This window comes from Ahaetulla prasina, chromosome 4 (genome assembly GCF_028640845.1).
Source record: "Ahaetulla prasina isolate Xishuangbanna chromosome 4, ASM2864084v1, whole genome shotgun sequence".
In the NCBI taxonomy this organism is placed as follows: domain Eukaryota; kingdom Metazoa; phylum Chordata; class Lepidosauria; order Squamata; family Colubridae; genus Ahaetulla; species Ahaetulla prasina.
This window is the reverse complement of record NC_080542.1, coordinates 36,744,820-36,769,413: the sequence shown is the minus strand read 5'-3', so window position 1 is coordinate 36,769,413 and position 24,594 is coordinate 36,744,820. Positions and strand designations below refer to the sequence as shown.

The window sequence follows — 24,594 nt, the reverse complement described above, 5'->3', positions numbered from 1 at the left end:
AAGATGGGGTATTAAATAATCTTTCTCCCAAATGCCTGATAACTGAAGCACAGTTAAAATTTACCAACTTCAAATTGGTACCTGCAATTTGATTCTGAGGAGATTTAAACATTAACATCAGGCTATATTGCGGTTCCCTGTATCGTTTAAATTAGCTTTTGATGCACAGCAGTGTGAAAGCAGTCAGAAACCAAGATCTGAAATCAGAGTGGAGGGAGATCTACCATCTACCTTTTTAAGTTATGATGGGACTGTCCCAAAGCTACTTTATGACCCAGTTTCAGAGTTTCATTGATTGTGCTCACTCCCCTGTGGCCACATAGCCACATTTCAGGCACTTGGCAAGCAACTCATCTTTATGACCAGTTGCAGCATTCCATAGCATGTGGCCACAATTTATGACTTTCACTGGTCTCCAGCTTTTTTGGCTGGCTTCTTGCAAGAAATAGTCATAGGTATACATTCATTTGTTAAACAATCACCTGTTCACTTTATAACCACAGCATTTGCTTAATCACCACTGCCAAAGTTGTAAAGCTGGGTCTGGTCACATGTGTGTCTCAACATATGACCATCAGGATTTAGGATAGAAATTCCAAGCTCTATTATGGTCCTAGTTTGCTTACTGTTTGTACTTTTTAACAAGCAAAATGCTGTTTGTCTTGCTCTACGGTCATAAGAAAGACAGCTCATAGTTTGAAATCTTAATTATGTTATTTATAAATTCCGATTACACCTAAACTACTTTTCAAATATATAGTCCCATATAAAATTAGTCTTCTAGATTTACAGTATAAACTTTTAAGGCTGACTTCATGGTTGGCATTAAATTGTGCATACTTCGCTGGTTTTAACTTGAAGTATTGCACTAGCTTAGCCAAGTGTGCCTTATTTATTAAGCTTTACTTCTTTAAAAAAAAAACAAAGTGTGAGCCCAAGTTTTAAGGTGTATAAAAGTAAGAACACTGACGATAATGGCATAATTTCAAAATGCTGACTTAATTCTTTTTAAGTTTCTGCATATCTGATTATGAGCAAGCTGGAATTGTGTGTCTTAATAGAGTGGGGCATGACCACAGAATAGGGTATTTGCAAAGCTGTTGGTTCTTGTCAGTGTAGAGTAATTAGCACTTTGAAGCACGGTGGTGCAGTGGTTAGAATGCAGTACTGCAGGCGACTTCTGCTGACTGCAATTTGGCAGTTCAGATCTCACCAGGCTCAAGGTTGACTCAGTCTTCCTTCCTTCCTTCCAAGGTGGGTCAAATGAGGACCCAGATTGTTGCGTACCATAGGCTGACTCTGTAAACTGCTTAGAGAGGGCTGTAAAGCACTGTGAAGTGGTATATAAGTCTATTGCTATTGCTATTTTAAATGCTGTCAAATTATTTTACTTTTTGTCTCTAGGTCAATGAACTTCAGAACCTGACAGCAGCTGAGGTAGTTGTTCCCCGGGATCAAACCCCTGATGAGAATGAGCAAGTCATTGTCAAAATCATCGGACATTTCTATGCTAGCCAGGTAGAAGCTAATACAGATCACTGTGTACTATGCTAACATGGGTTTGTCTAGCATCAGAGTTGATGTTAGGCAAGAGCAGGCAGCTTGTTGTGGCATTCATTTTCTCAGCCCCTTTTTGGCAGGAGATCAGCATTCCTTGGTCCTTCAATATTACATTGCATTTCAAAAATAAATAGTGACTAGATCTCTTAAGCTTCAGATAGTTTATTGTATCAACTTTACTGGGCAGATAATATCAAAAATGCCCCCAAATCTCACACCATGTCTTTGAAGATGTTATTGCAGCACCACCATGTTCACTTGGCTGTCCCCCAAGTGATTTTAAAAAGCAGAGACCCCCAGCTGCCTTTTTGCTAAGCCGCTAACATTAATTTGGATGAGCCCAGCATGGTTGAGAAAAGAGCAATAAAATCTATATTAAATAAAATTAAGTAAACCAACAATTCTTAAAAACTATAAATACACAAATGAAAACAAAGTTGTTAGGGTTTTTTTTACATTTATATCCCGCCCTTCTCTGAAGACTCAGGGCGGCTTACAGTGTATAAGGCAATAGTCTCATTCTATTTGTATATTTACAAAGTCAACTTATTGCCCCCCCAACAATCTGGGTCCTCATTTTACCTACCTTATAAAGGATGGAAGGCTGAGTCAACCTTGGGCCGGGCTTGAACCTGCGGTAATTGCAGGCTATTGTGTTCTAATAACAGGCTCCTTACAGCCTGAGCTATTCCGGCCCCTAAGTTAATTTTGAAAAAAACAATAAAATAGGTAATATATCAGAAACTCTAGTCATTAAAAGTGCTGTTTTTTTCCAAGTGCTTAGACAAATACACAGATTTTTCAGTTACTATTTAAAAGAAGGAGTTGGGAGTGGGGCAGCTGTATTCCCATAAGAAAAAGTTCAATAATTGAGATACTGCAACTGAGAAAACCCAATTCCCAGCTACTGTCTCATCAAGTGATCCTAGTAGGAACTGTTTAATAATTTCAGTGCTTAAATTGCGTGGAATGGGAGTGGACAGACTTTTACATATTAGTTATATTAGTATTGATGGTTTCTGGGCAACCGATGAAGCATTTCAGGATTTGTATTATATAGTCCCATTTAACCAGCCTGGTTATTGATTATTTGCAGGTTTGTGAACCATCTTTAAAAGTAATTTCACATAGCGTGCAATATAGTAATCCAGTTATGAGACTAGTAAGACATAGAACACTGCAACTAGGCTACCTTAACTCAAGTAGAGCTGCAGTTAGCTCATCAGTAGGAATTAGAAATAGAACCTTTTTGCCACTGGTACATCTGATCTCGCAAATACTAGCCCAATTGTAGTCTCTAAATTCAACAGATCTTGTAGAAATTGTGATGTCTAATGCTGAGCAAGCAATTTTACTTGTTAACCGTCCATTGCAAATAGTTACTGAACTTCTGAGGACTGGCCCAGAGTACTCAGTCCACCATCATAGAAAGCCCTTTTAGACAGTTCAAAAAAGATGCAGTAATTGATGAGGACCTTTGTACTATTATGAATAACTTCATAATTGAACTCCATTCAGTTCATTGCTCAAAGTTAAGCGGTAAACTAAGGATATTCCAGTCTTTGTGTAACCAGAGATGATTTGGTTTCCTTTCTTATTTCATTGTTCCACCTGAACATGATTATATGCCATTGCTTCTGGAAAATCTTCCTAAACATTTGAGAATATTTCTGGCTCCATTGTTTCTGAGGGTAGACCAACTGAATAACTTCTTTGCCTTTTCAAGGGGACTTGAAGGGACTTGACCATTGATGATTAAATCTCATAATTTAACCAGGTTTACGCCAAATACCTGACCTTCGGACATTCCGTCGCGAACTGAAGACACATCTTTTCATTCGCGCGGGGCTGGCTTGAACTGAATTTTATTAATTTTAAATTTTTATTAATTAATTTTAAATGGGTTTTTTAGTCTAGTATATTTTAACCTATCAGGCTAATTTTAAAATAAGTTTTTTAATCTGCATTTTAAATTGTATATTGTATTATCTGTTTTATTTTTGCCTGTACACCGCCCTGAGTCCTTCGGGAGAAGGGCGGTATAAAAATTAAATAAATAAATAAATAAATAAATAATCTTAGATAATTAAATCTCACGAGAGAGGTGGATTTTCTTAAGAGAATCCATCTGTCTTAAGGCCCATCCGCAAGAAAGGTGGATTCTTAAAGCATTAATGACTGAATCGCTTCCATTCTGGTTTCTCCTCTAAACTGGATTGAGATTAAGTTCTGTACTATGTTTTGGATCTATCGGTGTTCTGAGATTATCCAATAGCTGAGATGCATTTGAGTGAATAGCCACTGCAGGGATTTTGATAAAATCCCTTAAGTGATTTTAAGAGATTGTCTTCACTAGCTGAGGCAAGGAAAATGTTAAACAGCAGAGCAGGTGATTCATTAGTGAAATCCTTGCTTTTTGTCTCTGATCCAAAATCAGTTTTGAGATTCCTGGATGAGACAAAATTCTGATAGATGAGTTCCTCCTCCCTTTTGTCTTTCTGAACTGAGCTGCTGCCGTGCCAAATACCTGATGGGGCAGAGCTGGGTTAGATCTCCCGCTGCTGCCACCAAATCTCACAGATGTAAATGAGGCTAGTCTCCTCTTCTTCCAACCTAATTTGGCATTGACCAACAGTGTCTCAAAGTAAGAGAGAAGACCTTCCTAGTAATTCAAAAGAAAGTGATGGGGTAGCAAGGCAGAGCACTTATTTTTATCCATACTTTTCTAATGGCATGCTCCCTGCACCCATTTCTCATCCCCCACCCACCCCCAGCCCCTTCACAGCCTTATGCATAAGAATAGTATGCATTTTCTTCTATTTAGGTTAAAGAAGGGAACTCCAGTAACAGTTTATTCCAAACAAAAATATGGTAGTAGTAAATAGTCTCTCTGTCTTTCTCTCCCTCCCTCGCACAGACATACATGCACAAATACACTTAAATTTTTTAAAAAGAAAGATAAAAAGGAACACAAACTAAAGTAAACAAAAGAAAAGAAATGAAAAAAAATAAAAGGAAACTAAAAATGAAAGAAAGGAAAAAAACTAAAAGAAATATAGAAAAGAACAAAGTTACCAATAAACAACTTATCTTACAGCAGTTTTAAGCAGTCATTAATTTACCTCTTACACAATGGTTATTACATAACTATCTTGTTTCTATAATACATTGTTTCTAAGCCTCAAAACTATAAATCCTAAATTAGTTTTTTCTGTTTTATGCAAAAAAGGGTTGCATAAGGGGTTTCAAATCAGCAATAAAGTTGCAAAGTTTGAAAAACACTAATTGGGGAGCATTGGGTTTATAACTGCTTATAATTATGATAAGAAACAAAGAGAAACTTGTAACTACCTGAATTATTAATTAATTAATTAATTAATTAGATTTATATATCATCCTTCTCCCGAAGGACTCAGGGCGGTTTACAGCCTGATAAAAACAAAAATCACAAAAATTAAAAACATTTTTAAAAGACTAATTTTAATTAGGCCCAGAAAAACTAAAACTCTAATAAAACCCCTATTAAAACTAAATTAAGCCAGCCCTGCGTGATGAAACAAAAATGTCTTTAGCTCGCGTCGAAAGGTCCGGAGGTCGGGGAGTTGTCGTATCCCCGGAGGCAGCTCGTTCCAGAGGGCAGGAGCCCCCACAGAGAAGGCCCTCCCCCTGGGGGTCGCCAGTCGACATTGTTTGACTGATGGCACCCTGAGCAGACCCTCCCTATGGGAGCGCATGGGTCAATGGGAGGCAATTGGTAGCAGCAGGTCCCGTAAATAACCCAGTACAATGCCATTGAGTGCTTTAAAGGTAGTAACCAACACCTTGAATTGCACCCGGAAGACCACCGGAAGCCAGTGCAGCTTGCGCAGGAGAGGTGTTATATGGGAGCCTCGAGTTACTCCCTCTATTACCCGTGCAGCCGCATTCTGGACCAGTTGGAGCCTCCGGGTGCTCCTCAAGGGGAGCCCCATGTAGAGAGCATTACAGTAGTCCAGGCGGGAGGTGATGTGGGCGGGAGTGACTGTGCATAGGGAATCCCGGTCTAAGAAGGGACGCAACTGGCGTATCAGGCGAACCTGATAAAAAGCTCCCCTGGCGATGGCCGTCATATGCTCTTCTAAAGACAGGTGTACATCCAGGAACGCCTAGATTGCGAACTCTCTCCATGGGGGCCAGTGACTTGCCCCCAACAGTCAGCGATGGAGTCAGCTGGCTGTACCGGGGTGCCGGCATCCACAGCCACTCGGTCTTGGAAGGGTTGAGTCGAAGCCTGTTTTTCCCCATCCAAACCCGCACGGCCTCCAGGCACCGGGACATCACTTCAACGGCCTCGTTGGGGTGGTTAGGGGTGGAAATGTACAGCTGTGTATCATCAGCGTACAGATGACATCTCACTCCAAAACCACGGATGATCTCACCTAGTGGCTTCATATAGATGTTGAACAGAAGAGGCGAGAGAACCGACCCCTGTGGAACCCCGCACATGAGGTGCCTCGCGGTCGATCTCTGCTCTCCTGCCAACACTGTCTGCGACCGGTCAGAAAGATAGGAGGAGAACCACCAATAAAAGGTGCTCCCCACTCCTAACCCCTCCAGCCGTCGCAGCAAGATACCATGGTCCATGGTATCAAAAGCCGCTGAGAGATCTAATAGGACCAGGGCAGAGGAACAACCCCTGTCCCGAGCCCTCCAGAGATCATTTACCAACACGACCAATGCTGTCTCCGTGCTGTACCCAGGCCGGAAGCCGGACTGGAACGGGTCAAGATAGTCAGTTTCATCCAGGCACTGGGGAAGCTGTCGTGCCACCACACTCTCAACAACCTTTGCCACAAAATGAAGGTTGGAGACGGGACGATAATTCGCTAAAACAGCTGGCTCCAGAGAGGGCTTCTTGAGAAGGGGCCTCACCACCGCCTCTTTCAAAGCAGTGGGGAAGACACCCTCCGTCAAGGAAGCGTTGACAATTCCCTGAAGCCAGCCTCGTGTAACCTCCCGGGTGGCCAGTACCAGCCAGTAGGGACATGGGTCCAATAAACATGCGGTCACGTTCAGCCTCCCCAGTATCCTGTCCATGTCCTCAGGGCCCACAGTATCGAACTCTTCCCAGATAACATCCCCAAGACCTACCTCCATCATCTTGCCCGAAACTACCCAATCCGAGTCCAGGCCATCCCGAATCTGAATGATTTTATCATGCAGATATTGCCCAAAATCCTCAGCATGCCCTTGCAAGGGATCTTCCTGTGCTCCCTGATGAAGGAGGGAATGGGTCACCCTAAACATTTATTGATAGCAGTGTCAAATCATGGGTTTTTTTTTATCTTAGTTTGGTTCTATAAGCCACCCATTTGAAACCTAGCTAGTATCCTCCTCTAGAATTGCTGCAATGCAATTACCATAATTCCTAGAGTTAGAAAAGAGTTATTTGTCTTATCTGTCTTTATCTTCCTTCCTCACTCTTCCATTGCTCTTTTTTACCAGATGGCTCAACGCAAAATACGTGATATCCTTGCTCAGGTGAAACAACAGCATCAAAAGGGACAGAACAACCAGACACAAGCACGAAGGAAATAGGAAATGACTTGTACCCGGGTGTGTGAAAGAAGAGAGAGAGAGAGAGAGAGATGGACAAATGGATGAACAACAATGACAATGGATGAAACAAAGCCAAGCAGAAAAGAATGATGATCTATTTCAGAACCCTAAGAGTGGCTGGGATTCAGTTTACCGTAGGCAGGTCTTAGTAATTTTTTGGAGATGGGTGTTTTATTCTATCATGAGCATATATACATGTCTGTTTCCATACAGATGTGGCCTCTCACACAAAGGTATTTTCACACGGTATTCCTTTTTTTTGGGGGGGGCGGGGGGAGGGATACTTGGTTCAGCAATAAAAAAAAAAGTTCCTGATCAAATTACTCCTCTGTCAAAATATCAAACTATATAGGATCACGATTTTATTTAGAAAAGCAAGAAGCTTACACTTGGAAGTATATCATGCTTTACCAGATCAAGACCAACCTTTTTTTTTAAAAAAACTTATTACTTCCTCTCCCCCCACCCAATAGTTTCAAGATTTATTTGGGCAACCCTCTCCCTAACAATGAATTAGGGTTAATTTTTGCACTCGGCAAGAGAAGGGCAGAGAATGGAACCAGATTCTTTATAACAGCCTCCTTAATAAGCTCCCTTGTCTGGTTTTTTCCAGATAATTGGCTTCTATGTGATACAGTATTATTTTAATTGTGCTTTTTTTCTTTAATAGGCATTTAGACTGTTTTTTCTTTGAGGAGGAACAAGAAAATGTTTCGCTTTTCATTCAAGAAGCTTCATCGGTTGATGGTGGGGGATAGAAGGATAGTAATTGACAGGTTGAGACTGGATGGTGGGGGAGATGGAAGCATAGGTTATGATGGGAGAATGGGAGGGGGATGGAAAGTTTGTATTTCTTTGCAATCATCTGGTCATTAGTGCTATTGAGGCCATTTGTGGTTTATCTGTGCCCTAATCTAGTGCCCCAATCTAGTTTATCTATACTCTAATCTAGTGGCCTCAACTGAGAGCTATTGCCATTTGGGAGTTTATCTGTGCCCTAAGCTAGTGGCCTCAACACCTCTCAGAGTGCTAATGACCAGATGACTGCAAAGAAGTACAATCCTTCCATTTCCCCCCTCACATCCTATCAGAATTTATCCTTCCACCTCCCACTGCCCCAGCATCCAGTCTCAACTGTCAGTACCTATCCATCTCCCCACCATCAGAACTGAGGAAGCTTCTTGGATGAAAAGTGAAATACTTTCTTCTTCTTCCTTAAGGAAACAACAGTCCAATTGCCTTTTGAAGATAAAAAAGGCACCTTTGAGGCAAGTATGAACTGGATAACTGAGAATCTCCACAGACAGATACAGTATTATGTTCTTAAGATTATGAAAGTCAGATGTCATTTTTTTTCCCCATAGTCCTATTAGCATACAGTGGAGCTGTCCATTGTTCTAACCTAGGTTTCCCCATCTGGACAAGACAATTTGGCTACATTGCCACTATGGGAGAATGAGCTCAAGAATCTGATTGGGTGATTTTCATGTTCCATCCAGTGTCTGGGAGAAAACACTGAAGACTGACTCTGGACCTGCATACCCTCAGTGGACCATCTCTGCTTTACAGGAAGGTCATTCAACTTTACATTTAGAATACAGTATAGCTTCTCTCTTAACATCCATATGTCCCCAAGAAGCATCCTGTCACTTTAAAAATGTTTTGAATGTCTAGAATTCATTTCTACATATCAATACGATATTTTTCCCCACTTCCTTGGAAGTTGTCAAAATATGAGGAAAGATTACATTCTTCAAATTGGCTGCATGTTTCAGTTGTTCTAAAAGTTTATAAAAATGAGGAGAAAAAGTAAACAAATTTGACTTTTTGGTACTCTCCTGGAATGGTGAACTGGCTCAATTCAGAAATCATGAACTATGGACTCCGTAGTTTTGAATTAAAGCTATTTTTTAATTTAAAACTTACGCCATGATTTGATATTCCTAATATCATGGTCAGGATTCATACAACAGGCCAAGCTAGGTTAAAACACTAACTTGGTGTACTCTGTAAATTCATTGAAATTGTGATTAATACATTTAAAGGTTTTGCCAAACAAGGAAATTTGGTTCATTCAGTAAATCCTTCTTAAATTACTGTGGGTCTTTGTTTTGTCTACACATAACTATTTATTTATTTATCTGCTTTCCATTGTTACTACTATATTTTTAATAATATGGCATGGTCTTAAAATCTTTTTACCTGATAAACCACCTCAAAATTGACCTTGCAAATTTATTTTTAGCCTGCATTTTTGATTTTTGTATGCTTGGCAAATAACAAAACATGATTTTATTACAAAGGAGTTTTGTATGATATCTGAATTGAGCCACGTTGATCCTTAATTGAGGAAATAAATAGCACATCTGTCTATTCGTCTCTCTTCCTTTCCCCTTCCCCTATTCCTTCTAAATATTTTAATTTGTTAAGCCAGAAAAAGTATTGAAATAATTAGCAAATCAATCAGTGAGGAATATACTTTAATCCACCTAAGATGTATATTCTTAATGAACAATCCTATTTGAATGAGATGGTCAACGGAAGACAAAAATTGTGGCAAGTGGCCATAGAGTTTTAATTCTCTTGAACTATTAAGTCATCAGATTTAAATTATTTCCAGTTCAGGGGGTAAAGTGGCTTTACTTTTCGTTTTGTGAAAAGTGACTTAATGTCCAGTACCCTCTCCTAATTTGGTATGTACACGTTTTGACATGTAAATCCAAGCCACAGTAAAATCCCTATTCCAGGCAGACACAGATGCACCAGTGTTTAACATTTTAACATTTCAGGACTTTTGCTTCTTCCTGTGGTTAGTACACTGAATGTTTTCAGATGAAGTTAAACACTCTGTTAAAATAAGTGTGACTTAGGATTTATTATAGAGTCTGGAAGATGTAGAGTTTTCCCCAATCAGTTGTTCTGATGCATTCAATTTCAGCTCCAATACTTCCTAACTAGTATTTTGCTGATTGGGAAATTCTGAGGATTGAAGCCAAAGATATTTGGAAGGCGCAAGATTGGGGAAAACTGCTTTACATGAATTTTAAAGTCGATACTATGAAGCAATGAATTGTGAACTGCAGTGTAAAGATAAATAGCATTTAGATCTTCAGTTCAGCCTTTCCCCAATGGTAAATCAACTTGCCCTTGACTTCTACTGAACAAAAATTGCAATTACTGCTGTATGATCTCTAGCAAATGACCTGTAGTTACTTTATTTGGAGAGGTTGCAGCCATCTCCCTTTAATTGTTAAATGGCAGCTTTAGATAAAGTAGCAAGAGGTCTGCCAGTCTTGGAGAATCTCAGCCTCAAAAATGTTGTCTATTTAGCTATCATTTGAAAATGCCCCATTCTCTTCCTGATTGCCAGTTTCCATGGCTTCCTCTGTCCATGTAATTATTGCTTCCTCCTCCTCCCAAAATAAGTGGAGAGTAAAAATGCAATATATGCATAAGTGTTTGGGGTTCATTACACGTACCTGGCTTTTAAACACATTTTTAGGGGAAGTGTGGGACAGTACATTGGTTACAAAAGAAAGATATACCTCAAGGCTACTTGCCATATAGATTTCACAATCAAAGGACCTTAGAATGTAGCAGCCCAGGTCCTTTCCTCCTCCCCCCCCCCCCCGAGAATGGTCAGGGCTTTTGTCCACTTCAGAAGTTTTTCACATGAGACAGTGTTCAAGATGGGACATCACTTGCTATACTTCCTCCAGAGTTCTAATAACATCAGAAATTATCTCTCTTCATATGTTATCTTACATTTAGAAGAACCTCAGCGCTTAATCATACCAAAAAGGAGAAGTAGTAGTTCCTGTCTTGATACAGAGAATAACAAAAGGCTTATAAATTGGTGCACTAAAAACTGTGGGCCATTTATGAAAAGTGCCTTTAATGCAGGCACTCTTGGAGTTGTTTCTGGGTGACTTTTCTCTAGGGAGCAGGCTTCCCCATACTTGAATGAGTGAAGATATACAGAACATCTTCTCTGAGTTTGAGCAAATAATTACTTCATTGATCTTAACTATGAGATTAAAAGGATGATTTACCAGCACAACCTTACACCTTGGGCATTGAATTCCAAGTATGTACTGGATTGCGTTGTAAAGGATTTAATCCCCAGATTAAAATTAGTGCCAGTTTATCTCTGTGGAAGACAAACCAATGTGTCAGATAATCCCCAGAAAAGGAACTAATTACCTCCAAAAGGAATGAAAGAAATGGCAAGTATGCATAGAGAAATTGCTGTTCCTTTTTTGGCTTGGAGGAAGAAAAACAATGGGGCCGAAAAATGAAACCAAAAGTGATTTTTAATGAAAAAATTGGTGTGATTAAAATAATAGCAAACAACCCCCTAATTTTGAAATAACTTATATATATTTTTTTCTGCCACAAAGTTATTGATTTTCTTTAGGAGGCGATACCAAATATAGACATCAGAAGAATGTAATATGGTTACTAATCCCAGTCACTCTTATGCAAACTTTAAAAAGAAAAAAAATGTGTAAAATATTTACAATGGGTTTTTAGAATTTATGAAGAGCAGGAACTGCTCACCTGGCAGCCTGAGCCCAGAACAAAGTTTTGTCTCTGCATCGACTTGGGCATCAATTAAACTGTTCCTCTGAGGATAAGTTATTTTCCCCAACAGAGCCTTGAATCCTTACAACCAGCACTAATATAACAGGGAATTGATTTGAAACAGTCCACCCAACGAAAAAACTTTTGCATCCTTATCTACCTCAAGGCAGTTTGATCGGTGGACATGGAAAGCTGTTTGCCCCAGAGTGGTCATTACATACCCTGGAAAGCAACAAATTGTATACTTTTGCCAAATTAATGGAAAAATCAAGTCAATGGTTTGAATTTCATTCAATGGCTGCAAAAGCCCTGTTGATTTCAATATGGACATTCTGTTTTACGTGGATTCCTAAGTGTTAGGTCTCTTAAAAATGCTAATGAAATAAGTTGACACTTGGCAGTGATTCAAGGCATGGAAATTGTAAACATTAATTCATTTGATTGCAGATGTATTGACATAGAGTGCAATCATGTTGCATTCTAATTTTGTAATTTCTTTCTTTAAAAAGGAAATAAGTAACAATATGGGGCAAATTACCCCCCTTCGTCTTGATATATTTACAATATGGGGCAAATTATCCCTCTTCGTCTTGATATATTTATATCTTAGCAGAGACAAGACTTTTGTTATATATTGACTCATCGATTGTCCAGGTTTAAAATGTTTTTGCAACTGGGCTGTTTGTGACAACTGGCAAATGCAGGTCCAGTGTATTTCCATATGCCTGTTACCCAAATGACATCTTTGAATTGAAGCTGAAGTGGCTGCATGGATCTTGCTGTTTACACTGAAGCGGCTGCTCTCCTTTTTTTCTAAAACCTTGCAAGAACGGGCATATACAGAAATGTCAGGCGTTGCTTTGTGTTTTAAGGGAAAGGAGGAAAATAAAGAAGAAAAAAGAAATGAGAGAATAATGGAGGGGAAAAGCTACCTCAAGGTATGAAGTTACCTCAACAATTGTTTTGTTTTTTGGGCTTGCTGATATTTTATATAAAAGCTGATAGTCTTGAATATTTTATTTTTTTAATGAAAAGAGAAGTTACGTTTCCTAATTTCTAATGAGCCAGAAGTTATTATGCAGGTCGGAAATGTTACAAGCTCTTTATGGAGAACTGCAGAGACTTCAGATGTAGCGGAAAAGACGGCAGATTTTTCCCACTCTCAAATTTGCAGCTTAATTTTACTTATATCTAAAATTCAAATTATAAATTCTGTCCGCTCAAAAATTTGGCACAATTAAAACCTGTGTATTTCAATGTCAGCGTCCAGGTTGTTAGCATTTGTGTGAAAAGAAGCAGCTGTCTAAAAGACAAAGTAATATGGCAATCTTGAGGGTGTAAATTGGCTAATTCTACTTAAATACATTTAATTTGGAAATTAAGGTGAGTTTCTTTGATTAGCATAGTTGATATCATTCTGTGGCAGTTGGAATTCAGATTTGTGATTTTCTCTTTGGCTGATTATCTGGTTTATTAAAGCTGGGGTTTCTTTCATATATTTTTCAACACTTGGGGTTGCTGAAATGCTATTTGTGCAGAAAATGGCATTATGAGAACAAAAAGGAGACAAATCCCATGAAAGTGGTTTGTCTATTGGATCTCCATACAGAGAGATATTAGCATCTCAAATATTGAACTACAGTACATTTATACAAAGAAATTTGTGATAGATCACTAGAAACATATGAATGATTTTTGCATATCTTTTGCGTGGTGAAACTAAATGAAGTGTGCTTAGGATTGAAAAGCCACAGGTGAGGTTTTTTTAATGAAAAGTTACAAAAATATTCCAATTAGGAATTACTCAGTTGAGATACATTCTTGTGTTTGCATTCACTTGACCGTCTTTTCCGCTATATTACTGTGAAATATTCTACAAAGATTACCTCAGTTTTACTGAGGAGAAGCAGACCATTATTTTTTTTAGAAAAAGAAAAGAAATGGGAGCCAAACTTTCTTGTGGCTTTTTGTACATTCTTCTTGAGGAGAAGCTGCAACTCTAATTGCCACTCTTTGAAAAGTATGGAGCTGGGCAGTTTAAACATTGAATTTGTTTTGTATTCCATTGCACTTGGAACAGATAACCCTCTCTACATGTAATTTTAAAAAGCAGTGGTTGTAAGTGGATTCACAAATGATTGTCTTAAAATTATTCTGACCCGGAAACTCTCCAGCCAAATGCAAACTGGGTTCTTAAGAGATCAGATATATTGTTCTTAAAAAGTCACTATCATTTTCCTGTAGAGATTGGAGTTTGGGATGAGTTGAAAGCCTCAATGCCTCTCCCACTGCTTTCCTAGTTGGAAAACATTGGTGTTCCTATCAAAAATTTTCTCATCCTTCAAAATAAAAGACAGTTGCAAAACACTGTCTATTTAAGACAGTATAGACTATACTGTAATGAACTATAAGTTAAGAAGAATGGGATAAAAAGAATACTACCTCTAATGCTCTTGTCCCCACAGGAAAAGATGTAGGGCAAAATGTAGATTTCCTTTCTTGAAGATCTCTGACTTCTCTTGCTTTTAATACAGACTTGCATAGATCAGGATTTTTAAAATTATTATAATTCAGACATCAGCCATAGCAAATAAGTTGGCTTTTTTCCTCAACAGCAAGCAATTTTTGGTATTCTTTGAAAGGAATGGGGTGGGTGGGAAAACATTCTCCCCTCTCTCCTCTAGTGCTCTTAGCATCTAAATGTTGCTGTGTTTTCTTTTTTAAAATTCCAGCTATATGAAGTGTTTGAAGTGAAGACATCTTGCATTATCCAAATGAGCATAACGTTATTCAAAGGGTAGGCAGTTTTAACAGCCTGGCTTTAGGGTTCAAGCTGTAGGCATTACATGAATCCTATTAACATTCAAGAGGATTTCAGTTGCCTTGAATAGGAGGCCTTTGTCCTACTGAGGGTGCATCTGTTCTTATTCATTTATTAAGTGGAAATGATGATGCAGTGGTTGAGTATGATACAAAGGTTGGAGGGGGTTGTGATTATTTTAAAAAAAATGTGCAGTCATTAACGTTTGATCCTGCCACACCATGATAGTGGCCCCTTTGCCATCGAACTGTGAGTTTTGCAGACATTTCTCATTTTGAATTGGACCTTTGAACATTTGTGTTAATGCCAATGTAACTATCAAACTCTACTGGATGCAGAAGCCCTCTCGTGTTCTGCTCTCGAGGCTTCAGATGAGATTAGGAACTCAGGGTTACGCTCTTATTATCAGCACTTATAGCTTCTCCCTCAGCACCTCAATTTGCTGCTATTTTCTGCCATTGTTTCCATATTTCTAATGTCCAAAAAAGATCAGGTATATAGTAACTGAGACAAATGTTGGCCTTAAACTCCACCACTTTCTTTCAGTTTACAATGTGTATATGTCCATGTTGGTGAGGGATGATGGTTATATACTCATCAAGAAGTATGTAGATGGACATACATACTTGCAGCTTTATATCAATGGTAAGCAAAAAAAGACTTATCAGATAATATGTAAAAAAAACAAGGATTTGTTCTTAAGTTTTAGTGTTAAAGAATCTGATGATTTGGAACACTGCCTTTTCCTCTAATGTAGTCTGAAAGTGGCTCAGAGAAAATCTGTAACAAGTCGTCTTTTTGTGAAAGATTACTTGTCAAGCCAATAAAATCAAATCCTTATAAACAGAAAACAATTCTTAATGCCACAGTACCTCAGCTATCTCTGTGATCTTAATATGGATAGTTGGATGGATTTCATCTTGTTCATCAGAAAAGCCTAGAAAGACAACATTGTTAGTTGGGTTTGATTGGACTTAACTGCTCTGATCATCTGTAGCAGCCTTCTGTTTTTTCCAGATGTGTTGGACTAATGCCCATAATCCCTTAAGCAACTTGTCTGCTGGCTGGGGATTGTAGAGATTGAAATTCTACACATCTGGAGAACAACAGATTAAGAAAATTATTTCAAGGCGTTTCTGTGTACTTAATGCCCCATTATAGATTATGTTGATGGTTTGTGTTTTTGGTCTAGGTCTACTCCATCGTAACCTCCTGTCTGCAAGCATTAAATCACTTTAGCCACTAAGAAATTAGCATATGGCTATGTGGACAAGGCCTTTCAAAAATCACTTTTGAGTTACAACGAACTAATAAGGACTCTCTCCCCAGGATTTCACGTAATTGATTTTCTTTCCTCAAAAGGCTTACTATAATTGAAGGAGAAAGGAGGAGCAAGACAGTGGAAAGGCAGAAAGTCTCAGGAGGATAAGCTTCAAGGGGTTGTGAGGGCAGGTAAGAGAGCTGGTGACACAAACGACCTAATATTATTGGACCTTCTATGCTGATGTATACATGTTTTAAGAACATGTGTTACATAGGCTGTCTCAGGAGGCTTAGAAATTTTAAAATTTCTAAACTTGGAATGTTTATACATAACAAGAATAATCTTATTTGGAACTGTGTTTTGATTGCACTTCACTTCAGTTGACTTGGAACCAAATCCAGAATATATTTAAATAGGTGCAGTGTTTTTGGAATCCAAGATTCAACGTATGTGAATGAATGTTAAATTACACCTTCTGAAAAATATTCAAGTTTTTCCAGAGTTAGATTTTCCAAAGAGATTTAACATGCACAAAAATCTTCATTAGTTGCTTTACAATTAAAACTAAAATCTTAGGAACTCTATCCAAAGCAACAAAGAAGGAATTGGATCAATCCGTTTGGAGGAAGACTCAGCTAAACTGATGTAGGAAATGACATGAGATTTTTTTTGAAAAAAAGAGATGTATATCTCATATTTCCAAAATAATAATAATGAAATGTAAAAGACTCCGTTACAATTTTAGTTCTTCAGTGATGTACAAGGAAGAATATAATGATAGTTTGTGTAGTGGGTAAGGGCTTCACTTTGGTGCATGGTCTGACCATTTTAGTTCTGCCTTTAGGGATGCTCTTGATATCTTTTGAATTGTTGACAGTAGCTCCATGGTTTTGGACAAGGTCCTTGTCCAACCCTATTTAGTGATGCCTAAATTGAATGAAGCATTTTTTTCCTATACTTGACCATGGAGATTCTATCTTTCTTATTCCCATTCCAGTACAATAATACTGTATGCATCCAGTTTTTTAGAATATTAATTTTACACGTTTCCTTCAATTTGTTAGACTCAGTAGAATATTCATATTGTTATTTGCAGTTAAGGAGCAAGCACTGTCTCTATTTTATTTGGCAAGGTTCCTATGTTGTTCAGTTTTTTTTTTCTTGAAATGAAATATCATCTGAAATTTTAAGGTCCACAGATAAGTTAATGCTCAGGTTTAAATTTTAAAATTCTCTCCAATTTCTTTAATACAGAGTGCCAGGAAACCGGGACTCTTTATGCCACTATATGCTCAAAGGTAGCCATTTCCCCAATATCAACATACTTCAATCAGAATTTCAGATGAAATCGCTTAATTGCCAACTGACATAATAGTAATAAACAGGAGGAGGATAAAAAGTTTTATTTGGATGCAACAGTCATAGACGTGGGCAGAGAGCTGTAAAACAGAGATAATTGAATTTACAAATGGATGAATCTATAGGTTTTCTAAAGAAATTCTCAAAATTTCTTGTCAAGTTCTGTGATTGTTGCATGTGACACAAAGTATTATTTTCAGAGGAATGTTTTTCTTTGCAAGCCTCAATGTAATTTATGAGCACTACAAAAAAGATGTAATTCAGTAGTGCTTGTGCTGGCTGGGGCCTTGTTAGTAATTCTGATCCTTTTGTATCTTTCTGCCAGTCTTATTTAGAGAGACCCTCAATAGGGTTTTGCTGCCCCAACCTGGAGATAACAGGCAACTACGCCTGATTTGCAGCTCTCCTAGAGCAGCCAAAAACATTAGATTTACATTTTGAGGAAAATGACATTTGAAAGAGACTTCGAGTGCTGGTGCATCTTTTCCACCAAAGCACGAATTCTGTAGACACCAAAAGATTTGTATGTAAAGGCATATTGGAGTTTACTAAGACAGTTTCCAAACAAGATGATCCATAAAAGCAAAACATTTCCATCTGTACAGCTGGTGAATCCAGGAATTGTTTCATGGCTGCTGCACTTCTGAATTAGCATGGCTGTGAGGTAAGTAGAAGGAGAAGTCATGCTGTGTGTAGCCAAGGGACGGCTACCAATCATTTTTACTCAGCAATAGTTTATCAGTTGCTGAAATTCATGTTATGCTTCATGCTGGCTTGTTGTACAAGCTATGCTATTTTATTTCTTAGATAATACTAAGCCATAAATCAGATTACAACTATAATGCCTGGTTTCACTCATCATAATATATCAAATTGAAACAAGTAACATGTCTTAGTGCAATGTGCAGACACAGCCAAAGTATGTGTTTGAACCATATACAAAGCTAGTAATTTATAATGCCTGGCTTATGAAATGGTTACATTTGCAGGCTATAAATTGCTATCTTTTTGCACAGCTTTCTAAAAACCAACCCACTCTTTAAAAGCACCCTATTCCCACACTTGATTTAACATCAATTGAATCCTGAAGCTTTATCACAGGATCTTATTTTTAAACTTTGACTTTTTCAAAGATAAAATACCTCTCCAACTTGGTTGTTGGTGTACAGGCACAACAGGGCAACCGCTTTAGGCATTGTATTTTTGTTCGTTTGTTTAAAGCCTTGTTCTTCTGAGACAGTGGGGTTGGCTTTCCTGAAAAAGTTTATATGTTTAGCAATTTTCCCTGTTCCTGTGATGACATTTATAATATGGAGTGGCTGTGATTGTTCAGTTAAGCAGTTCCTAAAGGGAGTGTGCTGGATGGAGATGGTCCTGACTCCCTAACTGAAGCAGGCTTTTCTGATTTGTTCAATTTAAAAGGAAAAGAAAAATGAAAAGGACATTCTTCCCATGAAATTAAGTAACTTTCAGCTCTATTTATTTTGAGCTTTTAATTAACTATATTTAATGAAATTTCTAATTGATAGCATCAGCAAACATTAGATTTCCTTCTAAGAAGAAGGGAAAAACATGTCTCTACATAAACCTCAAAAAACTATAGACATTTATTAATAAAAAATAAGGGATTTTTTTAGCTGTTATTTGCCTTCCAAGGTTAATGTAATGGCTAATGCTGCAAGCTGTGTGCTTTGGATTTTTAATTTCCTAAAGGAAGTATAATTAAAATCTCTTAACTTCTGTACAAATTTAATCCTTGCAGCATGAACCAGGGAGTTAGATCCAGATTTAGTAAGTTCATTGAAATTGATGGGATTCAAGTTAGTTTCAGCGTAACTATCATGGGTTTAATATTTCTGCTTTATACATAGCCGCTCAAGCTGTTTGGACCCAGCTTGGAATCAATCAGATTCTAATTTTTACTTGAAAAGATGAGCTTAAAGAAGAGTTCTACCAAATGTAGAAGCTCACTTCTGTTTTTTAACACTCTGCCTGTTACAGATATTTTTCAGCAATAGGAATTCAAGCCATGCCCTTCACTCTCTTTATTAATCACAGCCATTCCATTCATTACATGTTAATCATGAGCCAGAGATAATATCTCCTGGTTTAGTTCGGGTTGGGTGCCACTAAATCATAAGACAGTCCTCCCAACCCCTCATTGGTACCCTGTTAAGTGCCTGTTGAGCTGCACTTCATGTCAGCCTAAGGGCATGATGACCATATATACATACATATGATATGAATATAACCAATTCATGTTTGTTTTATCTACCTCTTAGCACCTATAGATTTAAATAAATAATTAGGTAGTGATAATACAACATACTATGTAGTCTAGGGAGAAAAAAATCCCCCCTCCCCAAATAATCGTTCTGCTTAAAATGTTGTGGTTTTTTTTTTTAAAAAATAGAACTAAGGGCTCTCTCTGCATTCTAAAGCAGTCTTGGTAAGATACAGAGGGCTATGGAATTATGGGCAAGAGGTTTGGTTTCTGCATTGCTGGTAAGGAGATAGTGTGTGGCCATGTGTCTAACAAAGCCAACACTCTCCAGTGCAGCTTAGTCAGCTCAGTTGGTACCCGCATTGGGGTTCCTGCCCTGGAATCAATGGATGAGCCATTTGCCCTAATCCAGTGAGCAAAGGAGGCAGCCAAAAGCTGCCCAAGCATGGCTGATGCATGTGGAGCTTGCAACAAAACACAGTTCCCTTACAATCAAGCAGGACTGCTGGGAACATGCCTGGTATTGTGGATTGTTGATCTGTGGAAACCCGATCTACAGATAGATTTTGTGTTTGTTCGATCTGGAATCCTGATTTTCCCAAGCCTTGGCGCTTCCAGTCTGTAAAATGGGTCTCTCTTTACCTTGTTGAATTGATTTGAAGACAAAAACAGAGTCTGGAAAGCAGTTTGCTTACTGTGAGCGCTGCCAAAAACAACTTATGCCTACAAGCTAGTGACATAAAGCTAGGAAGAATTGCTTGGGTTCCACTAAGGCTGCATTACCACCATTACAGATGATCAACCTTGATTTTTTAAGTGTTTGTTAGTTTGTAAGAACCCCAACACCTCAGTCATTCTTTCCCTCCTTTAATGACTTTTTAAATATATATATATATATCCACACACATACACACACACACACATTTCTTCCTTCTTTTTCCTAATAATTCATATCAGAACTCATGTGTACCATTTTCTTTCAACGTTCTTAGCATAAGTGCTGACCAGCTTACACAACTATCAGTGTTTAATTGAAATTGTGCCTTAAGACACACAAGTGCGTGGTCTTTTGTAACTCTTTTATACCCTCCTTCAATAATGCTGGACAACCTTGTTGCATTTTTTTTAAAGTTGTTTTATTGGCAGTTTATCATCAACTTAATGAGCACAGTAGAATGAATCATAAGGGCTGTTTTATTGAATGAGTGATGGAGGCTACTATTAATCTAAACTAGCTTTTTGTTTCAAGTGACAAGAGAAACTGGTAGCTCATTGCAAATTGTTTCGGTAATTTGCCAATCCTTATTGCTCGCTGTCATCATCTGGTTCACTGCCTCAGAAGATGGAGGTTCAATAGAATTTCCTTGATGCACGGTTGTTCCTATTCATTTCTGTAATCTTTTAAAACGTATTTGTGGCTAATGAGGAAAAAAATCTCACATCTTCCATTGGTGTAAAACTATTTGTTACTTTATGTCAGTGTCTCTCAAATTCAGTCAGTTTAAGAACCATGAACTTTAACTCCCAGAATTCCCCAGCCTGTGGCATCTTAAAGTGGCTGAGATTGAGAAACAGTGCTTTTGGACCTTGTCTTCTGTTAGAATAATCAGTTGCTACAAATGTATTAGACAAATCGCTTTTATGTAAAAACAAATAACTTGTGTGAATTTGGAAAGAAAATTTTGCTCCATGTAATGATTTTGTGAAATATGTCAGACTTTATGTTCTAAGCCATTGGAACTGTTATGAATTCAGCCCCTGAAAATTGTACTCTTGAGTAATTGTTTTCCTCTCTTTGGTCCGCTGTATTTTTTAAAAAACTTTCTCCGCTTAATTTTCTTTCTTTCTTTTTTTTTAAATCTCTGTTCTTTGACCCCTTGTCTTTTGCATGAGGCAGGTTAGTTGGCTCAGATCCAAAGTTGTGATTACGGATGGACACTGGCTCCATTTTTCTTCCAGCTTGTTTACTGCCACAAACTGCTTTACTCCACTGTTTCATTTTTTTAAATAAAAAGGAGGAAAAAATCCATTTGCTGTTTTCCATGAGTAATTATTTCCACATTTTATTTAGGTAATTAAGTGTTATTAAAATCATGTTGTGAGTGGAGCAAAATTAAAAGTAAGAGAAGAGTGGCTTGCCGAAGACACCATGAAGATGATTGAAAAGGAAATTGAGAACAGAGATCTCTTGATTCGTAATTTTTGGCTCTTCTTTGTTTTTCAAAAGCTGCAAAATTTCCAAGATCCAAAACACCCTATAATTTCTAGATAGATAGTTGGGTAAGACTCTTCTCTTTAACAACAACAAAAACAAATCCAATGTTTATACCAAATTTCCACAACCTGTATAAAAATTATAGAACACACACACACACACACACACACACACACACACACACACACACACACACTCCTTCCCCAGTGTAATTGGACTCGTAAATCAGGAAATAATTCAAAGAACATACAAAGATAGAAGGATTGTAGATTCCACCCTCATTGCATCGGCAGATAACTGCCCGGCCGCCCTGTTTCGGGTGACCCGTTCCCTACTTCAACAGGAGGGACGGGATGACCCCCTACGGGGACGAGCTGAGGAGTTTAACGGTTATCTATGATTGCGATGATCCAGCCGAGATGGCGGAGACACGTCTTGTTGAGGTTATTTGGGATGAGTTTGATTCTGTGGCTCTCGAGGACGTGGACAGGTTGCTGGGGAGGTTGCATGCAACTACATGTTACTGGACCCGTGTCCTTCCTGGTTAGTGCTGGCTGCTCAGGAAGTGACACGAGGCTGGCTCCAGGGGATTATAAATGCTTCTTTGGTTGAAGGGGTCTTCCCCGCCGCCTTGAAAGAGGCGGTGGTGAGACCTCTCCTGAAGAAGCCTTCCCTGGACCCAGCTATTTTGGGAAATTACCGTCCCGTCTCCAACCTTCGCTTTGTGGCGAAGGTTGTAGAGAGTGTGGTTGCATGGCAGCTCCCCCAGCACCTGGAGGAAGCTGTCTATCTAGACCCGTTCCAGTCCGGCTTCCGACCCGGCTACAGCACGAAGACTGCTTTGGTCGCGTTGGTGGATGACCTCTGGAGGGCCAGGGACAGGGGTTGCTCCTCTGCCTTGGTCCTATTAAATCTCTCAGCGGCTTTTGATACCATCGACCATGGTATCCTGCTGCGCCGGTTGGAGGGATTGGGAGTGGGAGGCACCGTTTATCGGTGGTTCTCCTCCTATCTCTCCGACCGGTCGCAGACGGTGTTGACAGGGGGGCAGAGGTCGTCCTTGAGGTGCCTCACTTGTGGAGTACCTCAGAGGTCGATTCTCTCACCTACCCTGTTCAACATCTATATGAAGCCGCTGGGTGAGGTCATCAGTGGTTTCGGGGTGAGTTATCATCTGTACGCTGATGATACTCAGCTGTACTTTTCCACCCCGGACCACCCCAACGAAGCGGTCGAAGTGCTGTCCCAGTGCCTGGAAGCTGTACGGGTCTGGATGGGGAGAAACAGACTCAGGCTCAATCCCTCCAAGACGGAGTGGCTGTGGATGCCGGCACCCCGGTACAGTCAGCTGCACCTGCAGCTGACTGTTGGGGGCGAGTTAGTGGCCCCAAAGGAGGTGGTTCACAACTTGGGCGTCCTCCTGGATGGACGGCTGTCCTTTGATGAACATCTGGCGGCCGTCTCCAGGAGGGCCTTTTACCAAGTTCGCTTGGTCCGCCAGTTGCGTCCCTTCCTATGCACAGTCACTCATGCTCTGGTTACGTCTCGGCTGGATTACTGCAATGCTCTCTACATGGGGCTGCCCTTGAGGTGCACCCGGAGGCTGCAGTTAGTCCAGAATGTAGCTGCGCAAGTAGTAATGGGAGCCGCTCAAGGCTCCCACGTAACACCACTGCTCCGTAGTCTGCACTGGCTTCCTGTGGTCTTTCGGGTGCGCTTCAAGATTCTGGTTACCACCTTTAAAGCGCTCCATGGCTTAGGACCCGGGTACTTACGAGACCGCCTGCTGTTACCGTATGCCTCCCACCAACCCGTATGCTCTCACAGAGAGGGTCTCCTCAGGGTGCCGTCCGCCAAACAATGTCGGCTGGCGGCCCCCAGGAGTAGGGCCTTCTCTGTGGGAGCATCGACGCTCTGGAATGAACTCCCCCCTGGCCTACGTCAAGTGCCTGATCTTCGGACCTTCCGTCGTGAGCTAAAAACATATTTATTTACTCAAGCGGGACTGGCATAATAGTTTGATTTTATACTGGGGTTTTATTAATATTTTAAATTTTAAATTCATTTTTAACTATCAGCCGTTTAGTAATTGCTATATTTTAATTTCTTTTAATTGTATATATCTTGTATTTTATTTCTGGCTGTACACCGCCCTGAGTCCTTCGGGAGAAGGGCGGTATAAAAATTTAATAAAATAAATAAAATAAATAAATGATAGAAATTTTGGCTTCAGTCATGTAAGTCGAGAACTATCTGTACACCAAAGTTTTTGAGATCTTTCAGCTGCTTCCTTCTCATCAGCAACTCAAGATTTGCTAACCTCTTGATTCCTCCCCTTAACTCAGCTCTGGATTCCAATTTATATCCTAATTCAATATTTTAAGCAGTGCACCAGACTAGTAATATTTGTCAATTCAGGAATAAGAAGCCTGGTTTGTCAAACAAGAGGTTGGCCTTCCAACTCCTCCCCAAAAGATTAGCCGTAAGATTGAGTAAAACAATTTCAACTTCACAGTCTACTCTAAAGTCACTTCAAAATGGAACAAAAAGACTTTTCCTTTATCTGGTCATGGAAGGTTAGAAATTGGCCTTTAATTGCCAATTTCCAGGAGATTCAGTGCAGAACAATTTAGAAGCAGTTTAATAACCACATCCTTTAAACACTGGAGGTATTCTGCCCTTTTCCAGAGAGGCATTTAATACATTGTACAAGGCATCTCTAATAGCCTCCTAGCCAGAAATTGCAAGCAACATTGGACAAAGCACAAGGGTGGCATGTACATCTCCAATTAGACTGTTCAATGTTATAGTGTGTATTCACAAGTAAACAATAGCAGCCTAAGAAATTCCTGGATAGTGATGTGTTCATCTTAAAAGAAAAGGACAAGGCCATTTTAATTATCCATGTACAAATGAGACACCTGCAGATTTGAAGGAATAATTTGAAGAATTATTTAAAAAGTAAATAG

General features: G+C 39.1%; 1 protein-coding gene across 3 annotated transcripts in view; it reads left to right on the top strand.

Moving 5' to 3' along the window:
- The window catches only part of IGF2BP1 (insulin like growth factor 2 mRNA binding protein 1), an 87,476-nt gene extending 66,037 nt beyond the window's left edge, over positions 1 to 21,439 (top strand). For all 3 annotated transcript variants that reach the window (XM_058181624.1, XM_058181623.1, XM_058181625.1), the window contains 2 exons: positions 1,405 to 1,518; positions 7,045 to 21,439. In XM_058181624.1, the coding sequence (XP_058037607.1) occupies positions 1,405 to 1,518; positions 7,045 to 7,137 (207 nt within the window). In that variant the 3' untranslated portion in view covers positions 7,138 to 21,439. The remainder of the gene's footprint in view (positions 1 to 1,404; positions 1,519 to 7,044) is intronic.
- The last annotated feature ends 3,155 nt before the right edge of the window (positions 21,440 to 24,594 follow it).